The sequence below is a fragment of the Prunus persica genome, chromosome G1, assembly GCF_000346465.2.
Source record: "Prunus persica cultivar Lovell chromosome G1, Prunus_persica_NCBIv2, whole genome shotgun sequence".
Taxonomy (NCBI): Eukaryota; Viridiplantae; Streptophyta; class Magnoliopsida; order Rosales; family Rosaceae; genus Prunus; species Prunus persica.
Genome location: NC_034009.1, coordinates 36,413,803 through 36,427,358, shown reverse-complemented (window position 1 = coordinate 36,427,358; position 13,556 = coordinate 36,413,803). Strand labels below are relative to the sequence as shown.

Here is a 13,556-nt window from a genome sequence, read left to right as displayed (position 1 = left end):
GTGGTGAGATTATTGATGACAGCCATAAAGACGGTGATGTGGAAAAGCATGTCTTGGCAAGATTGAGAGAATTCCTTCATAGCGTTCAAGGCCTTCTTTGATGGTGGTGCTAAGATCCTTTGATCTATCGATGAGCTTCTTCCGCTTTGTCGCAAGTTCGATGGTTAGGCACCCTTTCAAGGCACTTTTGTGTATCCAGAGACGGTTGCGGTTTTGAGGAAATTTATGGATCGATATGGGAGTTTCATGGAGGTCACGGGGGTCATCTCCTCCTCCTCGAGAAGTGCCGCCTTCCGGACTCTTGGCTTGGTACTTCATGGGATAGATACCATGGAGCTCCTTGATACTACTGATCACAAACTACTTTGTTGGCGGACGCGATATGTGAGGCCATAACTCTGGGCTTTCATGTGGACTTCCTCATTAATCTCGTGAGGAACCTAGCATGTGCTGTCTTTGGAGAGCGGGCCATTCATAGCATGAAATTATCACATGGTTCCAGTGAGGTGAAAGCTGCTGCCGACATTTTGAACATTAAGCAACAGGAATTGGACAGCCAGCGCAGGGAAGTGCATGCCCTTCTCCTTGCTAAGGGTATTTCTGCCAACAATGCTGAGTGTGTGCCAAAGGCAATAGTCAGATCATCTCCTAGGGCTTCTTTCGTTCTTTTTGGGCATTCTTCATAGCTTCAAGGTATATAATTCCTCTTTTTTTTTTTCTCTTTTTTTTTTTTTTCAGGCTACTCCTTCCAGCATCACTTGGTCTTGACACACATCTTCTTCTTGCAGGTTGTCTCCTCTTGGCTTGGTGATCGATTATCTTGGCACATGGTTCTGTTCCCTTGGAGACCATAGGCTGCATGGATCTTTAGCATGTGCAGTTTTATCTTGCTTTGACTGTAGTTTTTTTTTTCTTTTTCTTTTGGACACTTTAACGACCATGTCGTTATAACTTTGTAATGTAGTGTTGAATCACTGGAGCTTGTATTAATTTCTGAATGCTTGAGGCATGTTGTAATTTGCATGTCTTATATATATATATATATTGCTTGGTTGGCAAAATTTGTTTTTATGAACTGCTGGAGATTCTCTGACAGGTTGGATATCCTTAAAAACAAGGTATATGCTGCCAAAATTTTGTCTGACCACTAGGCCTGAAAAACACCCTCTTGTCATACCTAAAAAGGGTCTGACTAGTATATGCATGTTCTTTGTAAAATTCCTAGATGTTTTGCATATTCTGGTTGCTTATCAAAAGGGGACAATGGTTTCGTTGTTCCAGCAGCTCAAGAATGCATGCCCCCATATTATTTTGCTTTGGCGTGCAGCTTGTTGATGGCCCCGGACCCCATCCAAGTGACTTTGCTTGGCATGTCTTACTGCTAAGTGGCGTGCTTTTTTTTTTTTTTTTTGGGTGCAAAAGCAACTCAACAATAGTAAGGCTTTGAGCCATTTTGCATTGATGAATACTCCAATCAAATTAAGCCCCCAAGTATGAAAGGGCCAAGGAGTGTGCATGTCTTGCAATAGCATGAAAGGTTATGGCTTAGATTGGCATGTATTTGGCATGTGTTGCAGTAGGCTGTCATGCTCTGCAGAGATATTTAACAGAGCCACAGCTGCTGCTTTACATTATACAGATCATAACCCAACTAATCAAAGAGTGATTTGCAGCTCATAACCCATTGCATTTTCTTCAACTTTTGTGAGGTTATGAGAGGTTACGGCAGCTGTCTCTTGATAATCTTGCTAACCAAATGAAGCCCCCAAGTGGCGTTCTTCCGGCATGTCCAATGTGAATACTTTGCTGCTGGAACCATTCTCCCATCCATCAGTAAGTGGCCATGGGGTGCTATAACTTGAAGGTTTTGAATATTTACACCCGTAAGCTTTTTCCATGTTTCCACAAGGCTCCCAAATAGCCTTCGATGGCTTTAGGTCATTGCATGGCGTGATGAACTTAGGATATCCCTCTATTGCAATGTTGACAATTTGGCATGATAGCATGGCTTCTTCTCTGCGCTTCCGGCAGCTAGAAACACCAAGTTCTCATTTTTATGTTGATTGTGTTGCTTGAAAAGCTTGATCTTGTGATATCTGGTTTTGCTTGAAATGATTGCATCAAGTGAAATGTTTGAGTTTCATGATTTTGGAGTTGGATTGTTTCTTCTTGGCATGATTCCTCTTTAGACCATCTCCTATGGCACAATTTTGTTGTTGGCATGGCTTGGCGCCACTGAGCGTGTTGAGATGCTGATCGGTGCAGGAACATAGGGTCCCATGCTCCTTGAGGCTTGAGGTGTAGAGAAGTGTACTCATCGTCTTTAAAAGGACAAAGTGCTTGACAGATATATAATTTCTGCATGACCAAAGCAGATGGTGGTTAAAATAATACATGTGTTGCAGCTTGTAAATGAATATAATTGATATTTGTCGATTTCAAATGAATGTCATCCAACATCATTAACTAACGAATGAATCACACATCAATATTAAACCAACATAGGTTGCTTTCAGTAATATGCAAGCATGCGATGCTTTGGAAATTATTAAAGCACGTGATGATACTCGTGCTTTGAGTAGTGTGTAAATGCCTAGTGTTTGTATTCCTTTCAAAGTGAAAGACAAGAAATAAAGGAAGCTGAATAGCCCAACTTCACTCTGTTGGTATTGGCCTAAAACATGATTTATATATATATAAGAAAAAAAAAATTTATCATTACATGTTTATATTTGAATAGATGACATGCTTGTGCTGCTTTTACAAGTATGGCATATGGCATGATAATATATATTTTATTGTGAAATCTTAAAAAGGTAGGAAAGAAAAAGAAAGATTTTCTTATCTTTGGCCTCCAATAGAGAGCATGTGGAGTGTGGAACCGAGATTGGCATAGAAAGTCAGGGCATTCTGTGGGCAGTGCTAAAGATGGAGGTGATGCAAGCAGCGTTCCGAAGAGGACTTGTTCAATCTTGAGTTGCATGGATAAATTGAGCTTTGGGGGTTAAGGAGCATATATACTAGCATGATGTTTGAAATAGGGCAGGGGTTAAGAAGATTTGAAATGAGGTAAGTGCCATAAATTCTTTGCTTGTAGAGTAGGAGCTGGAAGAATGTAACTTGGCTTGGAATGATATAGTTGGACTTGCTGATGTGAATAATGTTCACACAACTCTTGGAACCAAGGCATAGCTTAGTTTAGCATGAGAAACTTTGAAGTGCTTGTGCTTGACTTTTTTTTTTTTTAATTGGCAGGAAGCCCCCAAGTCATTTGGAATTGAATTTTGACTCTTCTTTTTTTTTTTTTTTTCCAGATTTGCTTGGCACGAAACCCCCAAGTATTTTGGAGTTTGCATGTGTAGTTCGCTCAAAGGCATGAATGATGAATTTGCCAAAGCCCCCAGCCCTCTTACAAGATCTTGTTTTACTTGAGAATGGAGATCTAAGGCATAAACAAAGGGAGCATGTGAGCAATCGATATCATGTTTGTTCTGCAAAGCAGATAGCCAAAAAAAGAAAAGGAAAGAAGGAATGCTCTTATCTCTTTATTTTCTTTGGTTTATTGCTTCTAGCAGCAGCTCTTCCAACGATGGTGTTTGAATGACAAGCTTGGCTCTGTCCTTCTTCCTTGGAGGCATTGATGAAGATAATGGCTTAATCCCCAGCAGAGTCGCCAATTTATGTGGGGGTCTTTTTCTTCCGGCAGCTGCAAATAGGCTGGGCTGCCGTAAAGGGGAAATTACTGGAATTGCCCCATGTGCCTGAGTTCGAAAATTAAGCCTCAAAAGCACTTCGAAAGGGCAGTAAAGCCTTAGGAAGTGTTCTGGTTACCTTCACCAACGAAAATGATGGCTGCTTACAGGTGATTTATGCTTGCTTACAGATAAAGTTTTAGCTTAGCATGAGGAGATTGTGGCATGGGAGCAAGGTCAGCATGAGTTGAGCACCAAAGAGGAAAATAAGGCTTCCTAGGGAGAAATGGGAGTGTTTAAGATGAGGGAGACAAGGTTTGCAGGATGATCTTGGCTAAAAAGGGGTAAAGGAAGGGCATTACTTCTTCCGGCAGCTTGACAGACTCTGAAAATAGTCTGTTAACAGAGAAGAACGAAGAAGAAGAGTGAATAGGGCTACTGGATTTTTGCAAGTAAGAGAGGGAGCTTGCTCTCTCAGCCTGGGTTGGTTTTTGCTAGGTGGAGGGGACCTCCTTTTATAGCTGCGGGAAACCTTCATTCCCCAAGAAACCCTAATGGTTTCTTCCCCAACTTAGCAAGGTTTTCCTTCCCTTTTCCTTTCCTCTCTTGACTTTTCCTGTTTTAGTGAGATTTTTCTCTATCTATTTGCACAAAATCAGGGATTTTGGAGCTCAAGGCCTCCTTTCCTGCGGCTGCTTCAGTAGAAGATTTCTACTTCCAGCCATTTTCTTCATTTCTTTCTCACTCTTTCTTATAACCAGTTTTGATAGGGAAGGAGTTGGGATGTGTATGTTGGTTTGAAAAGTGTCTCTCTTCCTAGTAGCTTGCATGTTAACACCCCTTGGTTTCTCTGGTGTTTTGTTTTGGAACTTGATCCATTCCCATGTGCTGGCACTTCCCAGCAGCCTTATTCAATGAACTTTCAAACTTCCTTTTCGTGGCTTCTATTCCAGCTAGGTGCTGGAGCTTGTGGTTCATCTATGGCAATTGTATGGGCCAAGGTTCACTAAGTAAATGGTCTATTTTTGTTGAATGATGGGCTTCTTGGTTGGGCTATTCTTTGATTGGGCTAATTTTGGTTGAGTTATTTTGGTTGGGTTATTTTCCCTTTTTGCTCACCCATATATTTGGGCTTAAGAAATGGGCTTGGGTTCCGAGGCTCCCAAGCAACCTGGAACCTCCATTTCTCGTCCCATCAATGGGCCTCATGACGACCTATTACCTTCCATACCACAACCCACTCAAGCAAGCCCCGGGCATCTTGCGTGGCTTGGGCCCACTTAAGCTTGTAGCATGGCGCGTTGTTTATTTGCTTGGCGTGGTATGTGTACAAGCGCATATGGCGAACTTTCGCGTGCCTAAATTGGGTTTCTTCTCGGTAAGGTATTGCATTGGGCTGAGCATTTATTTGGGCCGAAGCGTGAATTTTTTTGGGCCTCAACAAAGTTCATTAAAATATTACATTAGTGTTTGATGATCATGTGTGACAATTTAAAGTTTAATGCTAAATTTCACAAAAAGTGAAACCATCACTTAAAATTACAACACACGCACAAAAAAACAAAAAATAAAAAAAACAAAAAAAATAAAAAAAACAAAAAAAAACTTTGCAATTTACCAATGAACTATATAAAAAAAGTAAGATTCATAATTTAAATTTATTATTAAAAAACGTAATTTCAATGTTCAGATGTAATTGAAGAAAATCAAAATCCTCACATTCTAAAGAAAATCAAATCAAATCCTCACCTTATTTGGTGATTAAAAGTTAAATTTCCCAACATTCTACACAAAAATTATTTGAAAAAACAAAAACAAAAACAAAAAAACAAAAAAGAAAGGGAGAGTTGTGCAGTGATTACGTGGCATGATTATGGCGCAAAAGGGCCAACTCTCGGGAACCTTCTGGTAATTCCCATGGTACATCATACACTCGTGGTTAGGCGATTGGGCTTCGTCACAGAAACATTGTTGTGCTTTTGCCTGAGGAACCTCGAAGCTTTTGCTGTGCAAAAATGGTGAGATCTCTACGACAGGGCTTGAACCTTGCTCGAGCTCAAATGCTATCGCGGCCAAGATGGCTCTCTTCACAATCAGAGGCGTTGGTGGAGACCAGAACCAATGACATCGGCATCATCTCTGGAATCCCTGAAGAACATCTACGACGAAGGGTACGCTCTTCGATCACTTGAAAAAATTCAAACTTTTCTTTTCATGTGAAAATTTATTTTTAGAGGAAGTTAATTTTGAGTTATTTGGATTTGGGCGTGCCCAGGTTATAATCTATTCACCTGCTCGAACTGCAACCCAACAAGGTTCTGGGAAAGTCGGGAAATGGAAAATTAATTTTCTTTCTACACAAAAGTGCGTATGTTGGATTGAGCACCTTATGCATGCATAATTAGGCTATAAATATTGTTAATTCCACAGATTTTACATAATTATTATATATATCTGTAGTGTTGGGGCATAACCCAGCTTGTTCAATCCCATATAGTTAACATTTGGTCATTTACTATGATGCAATTAGTTGTGCTCTGTTTTCTTTTACAATTTTAACAAGCAATATTTGTTGATCTGGAATTCAATTTACTGTTGAATGGCTTCATTGGCATTTTGTGTAGGTGGGAAAACCCATTGATGGGTTGGACTTCCACAGGTGATCCCTATGCCAATGTTGGTGAGGCAGGACTGACTTTTGAAAGTGAAGAAGCTGCAAAGGACTTCGCTGAGAGACATGGTTGGGACTATACGGTGTGTTCATCCTCAAAATTTTGCTGATAAGTTTCTATTTGTACTTGTCAAATTGAAGTAAAATTCTTCAATATTGCACACTCTTGACACACCCAACTGTTGTGCAGGTCAAGAAGCGCCACACACCACTTTTAAAGGTTTGGAATTTTCTTTGAGTTTTTCTATTCAAACCATACACTTCTTTCTTCATTCTAATATTTAAATTATTAAGCATTTAAGTTTTATAATTGTGTAAAAAAACAAAAAAGTCATCCAACTTAGTACTTAACCATAATACATCTATATACATACCCCACCATTCTTCATGTTTGATGATGATAACTTACATATCAATTTAGCTGTCAACATTTCTCTCTCAAAACCAACTAGTTTATTCTCAATTTTTTAATACAGTTACACATTTGACAACAATGTGAAATTGAGATGAACTTAGAGTGAGAGTGGTGAACGGCAAGACAACAAGGTGTGAGGTTGATGAATTTTATTTTATTTTTATTTTTTTTCTGCTGAGTGTGTATTTAAAGGTAGTTTGAGAAAATAATGGGGTATTTTTAGAAATTGTGAAAATTTGAATTGGAAGTTAGAGTGAATTAGAATATGGAGTGAACAAAGAGAAATGGGGTTTAAACAGAAAAAGATTGAAGATTGATTCATTGTCAGATAGATTAGGAACAGGGACAACTTCAAATTATGTATGGTGTTTGTCTGGAGTATGTATTAATTTAAGCTTTTGATCATGCGTAGGTTAAGTCATATGCAGACAACTTCAAGTGGAAGGGCCCTGCAAAGAGTGAAAAGAGTGCAGCGGATGCTGCGCGCATATGACATTCCTCTTATGGAGGCCTATGAGTACCTATGCTTAGTTTCGTCATCAATCTTGATTTCATATCATCCCTGTTGTTAGTTGTGTAATGTTGTTGAACTGAAAATAATTGTGATTATGAACAACAGAACAAGTTTCTCTCTCTTAAAAAGGCTGACCAAACTATGCATATACTCAGCCTCAGACTCCTTATATATGCATATACATGAAAAAAAATATATATAGTAGACACTGAAGGTGCACTTTCTAGTGAGCTAGCTACACTACATTTTAATTACATCATTTGACATTTCAAGCATTAGAAGAACTGGACTGAGAACCCTCTTTGCTGTGAGTGTGGAACCTCCAACTAAAGAGGTAGTCCTTAGTCTCACAGGACAGCTTGATCACATCACAGAAAGCATTGATTGCATGCTTGTTCATCTCATTTCCCCACTCAATCCTCACCCAGCATGAAAACCCATTTGATGAAACTGGTACCCCTGACTCAGAAAGCTCAAGTATGACCTCCCCACTGATCCTCTTGCAAGAGCTCCCTCCGAAACGCCCATCACTGGCCACCATAGAATCGAGCCATGAACACTCTGGCTGGCCCACCATCTCCTTGTAAGCAGAGTTTGCCATCCTCACCTTGTTGTGTGAATCTGATATGATTGCTGGCAGGGCCTCAGACTCGACCTCGTCCTCAACATCCTCTGGTTTCTTAGGAGCTTGCTCTGCTGGGGCTAGGCTTGGGTCTGTTTTGATGCACCCAACACTTATGCTGGAGCCCACAGGTCGAACTGGCTGAGGTGCTATGACATTGATTGTTGTAGGGGTAGGGGCACTTCCTTGTAGTTGCTGCAGCAGATCTTTTTCTTCTGGAATTTCAGCCACAGTGTTCAAATCTATCAGCTTCTCTTCTCCTTCACAAGGTTTAATTAACTCAAACTCAGCTGGCACCATTGCTTGGTTGGTCACAACAGGAACTGATGATGTAGGAGGAGGAGGAGGAGGAGAAGGAGGAGGAGGAGGGTATTGAAGAAGAGGCAGAGTCATCAAACTGGTGCTTTTGACTGCATCAAAGCTTGTTGGTATGGGAAGCTGTGAAAGAGCATGAGCAAAACCATCCAAGGTAAGATTTTTAGCCGGAGATGTTACATGACAAGGGGTAGAAAACCCAAACACATGATGGGTCCTCTGCCTCTTGAAGGTTGTTGGTGACAGAGCAGATCGACCTCTCTTTCTAGTCCTGGTGGGTCTGGCCTGCAATTGTGGCCAGAGGTTTCTAAGGTAAGGGGACTCTCTGATCTTCTGAGATAAGGATGGATTCTCACCTGCTGAGTTTGCTGGGGTCTCAGGTTTAGGTGCTATGGGCCTATACCTGGACATAATCTCAGCAGTTTTCTCTGTGTTGCTGTTGTAAGGATTGAGTGTCTTGATCATGGTCGTAGGTGCTTTTCTTGACAGCAAAAGTTTAAGCCCCACCAGCTATTCTGTAATGGTGATCACTGGAGACCCAAAAGAGAGCTTTTGAGAGAGAATGCAGAAGGCAACCAGAGGAGAGCTGTGAAGAAGGAAGTGAGAGAGGAGATGGGGAAGGAGGAGGAGGACTTGCAGTGGTTTTTGAAGAGGTATTGATCTTGTAACGGGTGTTTTTAAGAGTGACAAGTGACCAATGAGAGAAGGGCAACATGAAGCAAAGAGAGAGCAGAGAGTGCCACTTGGAATTGTACGGTGGGTACGTGTTTGTGAGAGCTCAGAAATAAGTTACTTGCAGGAATTAACACTGTTGGTAGGACAGGTCCACTGTAACTTTTTCACATAGACCACTGAACCCAAGGGCTGGGTGTAGCTGGGACTCTCAACCACACCAATCAGACGCCTGGCTTGCATGCCTTCCCTTGTAACTAAACACCCTCTCATTATAACGCGTGTGGGTTTGGCCGCCATGCGTGGGTACACCTATCACGATTGGTTTGGGTGGTTTTTGTTTTACTCCGGAAATTACGAAACTGCCTCTCCTTTCTGGGTCGGTTATATTTGGCAGTGTTGGTACGTGTCAACTCGATGCCTCTCATTTGCATGCAACCGAATGAGATAGAATCTGATTGGAGGATGAGTCATTGGGAGTTTAAAACGTACAGGAAGAGAGAGAGGACAGGGGAGGGATTACACGTGGCGCGCGAATGAGGCGGTTGATCAAACGTGGTCCTTGCTCTCTCTCTTTCTCTCTCTCTCTGCTTTTGACAAAAGCGTCCTTTTGCTCTACTCCCCATTAGCGCGCTTTTGCGGTTGCGTTTGGTGCCTGCCAAGACTGAGTATGGTTGCGTGGGAAGTATCGCGCAAAGACCGGATGCCAAGCTTGGCGTAGGCCATTGGGTCGTATGGGTTGGTTAGGTTGGGTTTTCAATCCATGGGCGTTTTTTTTCATTTTTTGCAATCAATCTTCATGGTCATAGCCCAATAGCAAGAGCCCACTTAATTCGACACAAAATATATAGGTGGGTTTTTTTATAAAAAAAATATACAAAAAAATAATATTATTAGGTTGCAAGATTTAAATCTTATTGGGATTACTAACTTTCTGTTGTCTGTTTTTTTAAAAATCTTATTGGGATTCTTATAGGATCTTTTTTGGTAATTCTAATTGGTTGAAAAAAAAGACACTAGATCACTAGTTGGTAAATATCAGGAGAAAAAAAAATCAATGAATTCAGGAAAAAAAGTTCACATGATCCAACTAATTACGACGTTGTTTTGTTTGTAAGACTCATGTCATTTATTGGTCCTCATTATTGATATGACCTGAAAGTTTTTAGAAAAATGTAAATGACTCATCAAAGATACATAGTTAATCAGTAATGATTAGTCTAGTAATCCACTACTAAACGGCTGACGAGGAATCCAATGCCCAATTAAATAATAAAGTTTATTAAATATTAATAAATTTATATATTAAAAAAAGTGAATTAGACGTGAATACCTCACTTCCCTTCTCTATTTTTCTTCTTCTTAAATTTATAAAGAAATTACAAAAGAGTATCTTATATGGATTCTTAGACCATAGAAATCAAATTTTAATCTAAACAAAACACAACAATAGTATCTTTCTTGAGCTTTAGTAAGAATCGACGGCACTTAAACATGCACCTTAATAGACACATCGTTTACAATTATCCTTTAATCCTAAGATTGAAAAGATGTAGACAACGTGTTCATAAAGTGCATGTTTAAGTATCACCTCTTCATTCTACAAATTATAAGTAATAATATCTCACATGATACATTCTGTAATTAAAAAAATACCATTTATATTACCAAAAACAAATCCGGCCATTGCATTGCCATTTAGCTTTTTTGTGTTTCCATTTGCGTAACTAAATTTTATTGAGATGCCAATAATTTGAGTTCTCTAGCTTCTTCCTCAAGTTTTATGTTTTATTTTTTTTTATTAAAGAAAGAAAAAGGAAAAGAGGCTTTGTTTTGTCTCTGATACTTCCTCATTGAAATCTCAAGTGGACTGTGGAGCGAAAAATTTGCTTTTGTGAGTGTTCAAATGGAGCGCACCAACAAGAAGCCCTCGTCTGTACCCACCAACTACGTCACCATTCTTGAGCTCAAAGAGCGCTGGCTCAAAGAGAAGGAACGACAAAGAGATGAGGAGGAACGACAACGAAAGGAGAAGGAACAAGAAGAAGAGGAGCTCCGACAGCAAAAGCTCCGAGAAGAGCAGGGAAAGCAACAGAAGCAAAACGCCGTCGTTCTGAAAGCCCGAACCGATTCCAGACCTACGGATCGCGGTAATCAGACACAGTTTCGGCCGGTGGATCGGAGGAGTGTTTCGGAGCGCGAGGGTGCTGAGCTGGAGGGGAAAAAGCAACCCGTCGTACAGAAAACCGAAGCCGATTTCAAGCCTTGGAATCGCAGTGGTCGGACAAAGTTTGGGCCGGTTAATCGGACTGTTTCGGAGTGCGAGGGTGCTGAGCTGGAGGGGAAGAAAAACGAGGAACCAGAGGAGAAGAAGTTATGGAAGAAGAAAAAGTCGAAGAATAAGAAGAATGTTAGGGCAGAGAAGGGGGAAGTGAATGAGAAGGAATGTATAGTAGACGCGCCTCAAGCGAGTTGCGAGAAGGGAGACAATCAGGCGACAGGGAAGGAAGAAAAGAGACCTGAAATCGAAATTAGGGCAAAGAGCGAGAATGTGCTTCCGACTGCGGAGATTGTGCCGAAATTTAGGGATTTATCGGTGAATGGGGAGACTGGAAAAGGGGATGATAAGTTGAAGAGACCAAGAATAGTTGATCGCCGTGGTAATGGAGGAATTAGGGGTTATTATGAGAGGCCTGGTCGCTGTGATATGCAGAAACAGAGAGGTTATGCTGGGAGGGTTTGGGTTAAGAAAGGAGAAGTTGCTGATGACAATGGCAGTGGAGTTCAACAAAGCTTGGAGCGCAATGATGTTATTTCTGGTGAGAATCTCTTTGTTTAAGCAATGCAATTAGTAGTATATTTACTTGCTAGCTATGGATGTTACAGTTTTATCTTATTAAATGAGCAATTAACAACAGATTTTGGATAGATAATATAGAGCAATGAAGTAACATGCCTTTGAATAATAAGTGTGTTAACTGTGAATTGTGATGCAGTTTTCTTCATATCAATTTGCAAAAAGGTTTGGATATGCTCCTAAATCATAATGTAGCTCCCCATTTATGAATTAGAGCATTTTTAAATAACAATGCCTGAGGGGAAAGGTAGTTTTTGTGTCAATGGATGTGGGCTATCGTTAGGAATGGTAGATATTGATAGTCTTAGTGGTGCACATATGATTTTGAAGGTCAGTATCAGGTTTAGCAGGTATACTTGTAACTCACCAGAGGGGAAATATAGGCATAGGACGTGCAAAATTTTATGGTTATGTTGTTACATCATAGCTTGATTTAAAATCTCTTTTCAATTTGTTGTCTTGGATGAGGTAAAGGTTAAATTGCAGATTAGAAATGTTTATGCAAAATGCTGGATGAAAGGATTTGGGGGAGACAATATTTTGTGGAGGTCTAGGCTAGGAGGTATGGTACTGAAAGTCAGAAATATGAGTTGAGTTGTATGACAGCAGCTGCGATTGGTGATTAGAGGAATTTATGAACAAAGAAGATTAAACTAGGATTTAAAAGGTTAAAATTATTGGCAACCAGCCCTTTTGACAGATAGAAGCTATAAGTTGTTGGAAATGTAAGATACCTCTACGATTGATAATTTTCGTGTTAACAATAGATAAAGGAATCTGTTGTTAGTTGGAGTACTTTCATGTTCCAATAAGGTTTTATCCGATGAACCATGAGGAGTTTAGCAGTCAACAACTCATGGTATGCTACCATTTCCTCTTTTATGAACATACTTTTCCAAAATGCACATTGCTTTGGTATCCTTTCAGCTTTGGGAATGAGGTACAAATATTTCCTGTCGGGTTGAATGAATTTAAAATAGTAATACTTGTCAGAACAATATATATACATATCAGAAGAAGGAATTTACCAAAAATCATTCATCTCTTTTTCTCTCGTTTGGTCAGAAGTTCCAAATAAATGAAATGTATAGAAAAGTATGTGAAGAGAGCATACTTGGTAAACCACGAGTATATCAAGGGGTACTGCAATCAGCTCTCTTTATCTGATGCATCCACCTGCACCTTCAAGTTGTAAGGTTGGAAACTGCTATGTTGTCATTCGCATCAATAAAATTCTTTTTCCCTGATTGCTCTGCAGGTCAAACTGGAACGTCTTCGAATGCAAGGTCACTGAAATTCGCTGGAGGTATGAGCAGGAATAATCCAGGACGATGGTGGCTAAGCAGACACGAACCGAAGTGTTTATAGTTGATGTTGACTTGTAAAGATGCACCGGAAAATATGCATGTTTCCGTTTGATCATGAATCAGATCAAAATTCGGATATTTTTACTTGATGTGCTTGATGCACCTAATCGTGATTTGGGCATTGAAACTTGATGTATAAAGGATGTTGATGCTCTGTTATCAAAATGTGTAGAATATTTAATGACTTTCATCATTCTGCATGTCTCGTTCTAAACCCATGTTGGAGTGATCGATTGCTTGTTGCCCGACTTGTCGTCATTGCTGGTCGTTTTCTCCCGCTGTGAAAATTATTTGCATATTTTTTCAAAAATAAAAACCAACTTTATTCACCTGTTATTGTTATGATATTCAATGATTCTATAATTACTGCTTTATGCTGATTAAAGCAGGAATTATTTTCGAATTATGTAAGAAACTGGAGACCATAATTA

General features: G+C 40.0%; 3 protein-coding genes across 4 annotated transcripts; 2 read left to right on the top strand and 1 right to left on the bottom strand.

Moving 5' to 3' along the window:
• Positions 5,597 to 7,522, top strand: LOC18792996 (NADH dehydrogenase [ubiquinone] iron-sulfur protein 4, mitochondrial). 2 transcript variants are annotated; one of them, XR_002269725.1, is made up of 6 exons: positions 5,612 to 5,863; positions 5,968 to 6,056; positions 6,317 to 6,446; positions 6,554 to 6,583; positions 6,840 to 6,909; positions 7,191 to 7,283. XR_002269725.1 is itself a non-coding variant. In XM_020554947.1 (5 exons), the coding sequence occupies exons 1-5, from the start codon at positions 5,708 to 5,710 to the stop codon at positions 7,269 to 7,271; spliced, it is 486 nt and encodes a 161-aa protein (XP_020410536.1). In that variant the 5' UTR covers positions 5,597 to 5,707; the 3' UTR covers positions 7,272 to 7,522. The 2 variants fall into 2 exon arrangements, 1 of the variants encoding a protein (XP_020410536.1); XM_020554947.1 differs by lacking the exon at positions 6,840 to 6,909 and having other exon boundaries at positions 5,597 to 5,863; positions 7,191 to 7,522.
• Positions 7,388 to 9,863, bottom strand: LOC18790586. The gene has a single exon (XM_007226587.2). It carries the CDS (start codon positions 8,692 to 8,694, stop codon positions 7,561 to 7,563), a length of 1,134 nt encoding a protein of 377 aa, XP_007226649.1. The 5' UTR covers positions 8,695 to 9,863; the 3' UTR covers positions 7,388 to 7,560.
• LOC109946838 (trichohyalin-like) lies at positions 10,705 to 13,373 on the top strand. Its single transcript, XM_020555820.1, has 2 exons — positions 10,705 to 11,720; positions 13,017 to 13,373. The coding sequence occupies exons 1-2, from the start codon at positions 10,808 to 10,810 to the stop codon at positions 13,124 to 13,126; spliced, it is 1,023 nt and encodes a 340-aa protein (XP_020411409.1). The 5' UTR covers positions 10,705 to 10,807; the 3' UTR covers positions 13,127 to 13,373.

Excerpts from the sequence above, each read along its gene's own strand:
- LOC18792996 (XM_020554947.1), top strand. The coding sequence starts at position 5,708 with ATGGTGAGATCTCTACGACAGGGCTTGAACCTTGCTCGAGCTCAAATG. Across the intron at positions 6,447-6,553 it reads GACATGGTTGGGACTATACG|GTCAAGAAGCGCCACACACC; the intron begins GTGTGTTCATCC and ends ACTGTTGTGCAG. Across the intron at positions 6,584-7,190 it reads GCCACACACCACTTTTAAAG|GTTAAGTCATATGCAGACAA; the intron begins GTTTGGAATTTT and ends GATCATGCGTAG.
- LOC18790586 (XM_007226587.2), bottom strand. The coding sequence starts at position 8,694 with ATGATCAAGACACTCAATCCTTACAACAGCAACACAGAGAAAACTGCT.
- LOC109946838 (XM_020555820.1), top strand. The coding sequence starts at position 10,808 with ATGGAGCGCACCAACAAGAAGCCCTCGTCTGTACCCACCAACTACGTC. Across the intron at positions 11,721-13,016 it reads GCGCAATGATGTTATTTCTG|GTCAAACTGGAACGTCTTCG; the intron begins GTGAGAATCTCT and ends ATTGCTCTGCAG.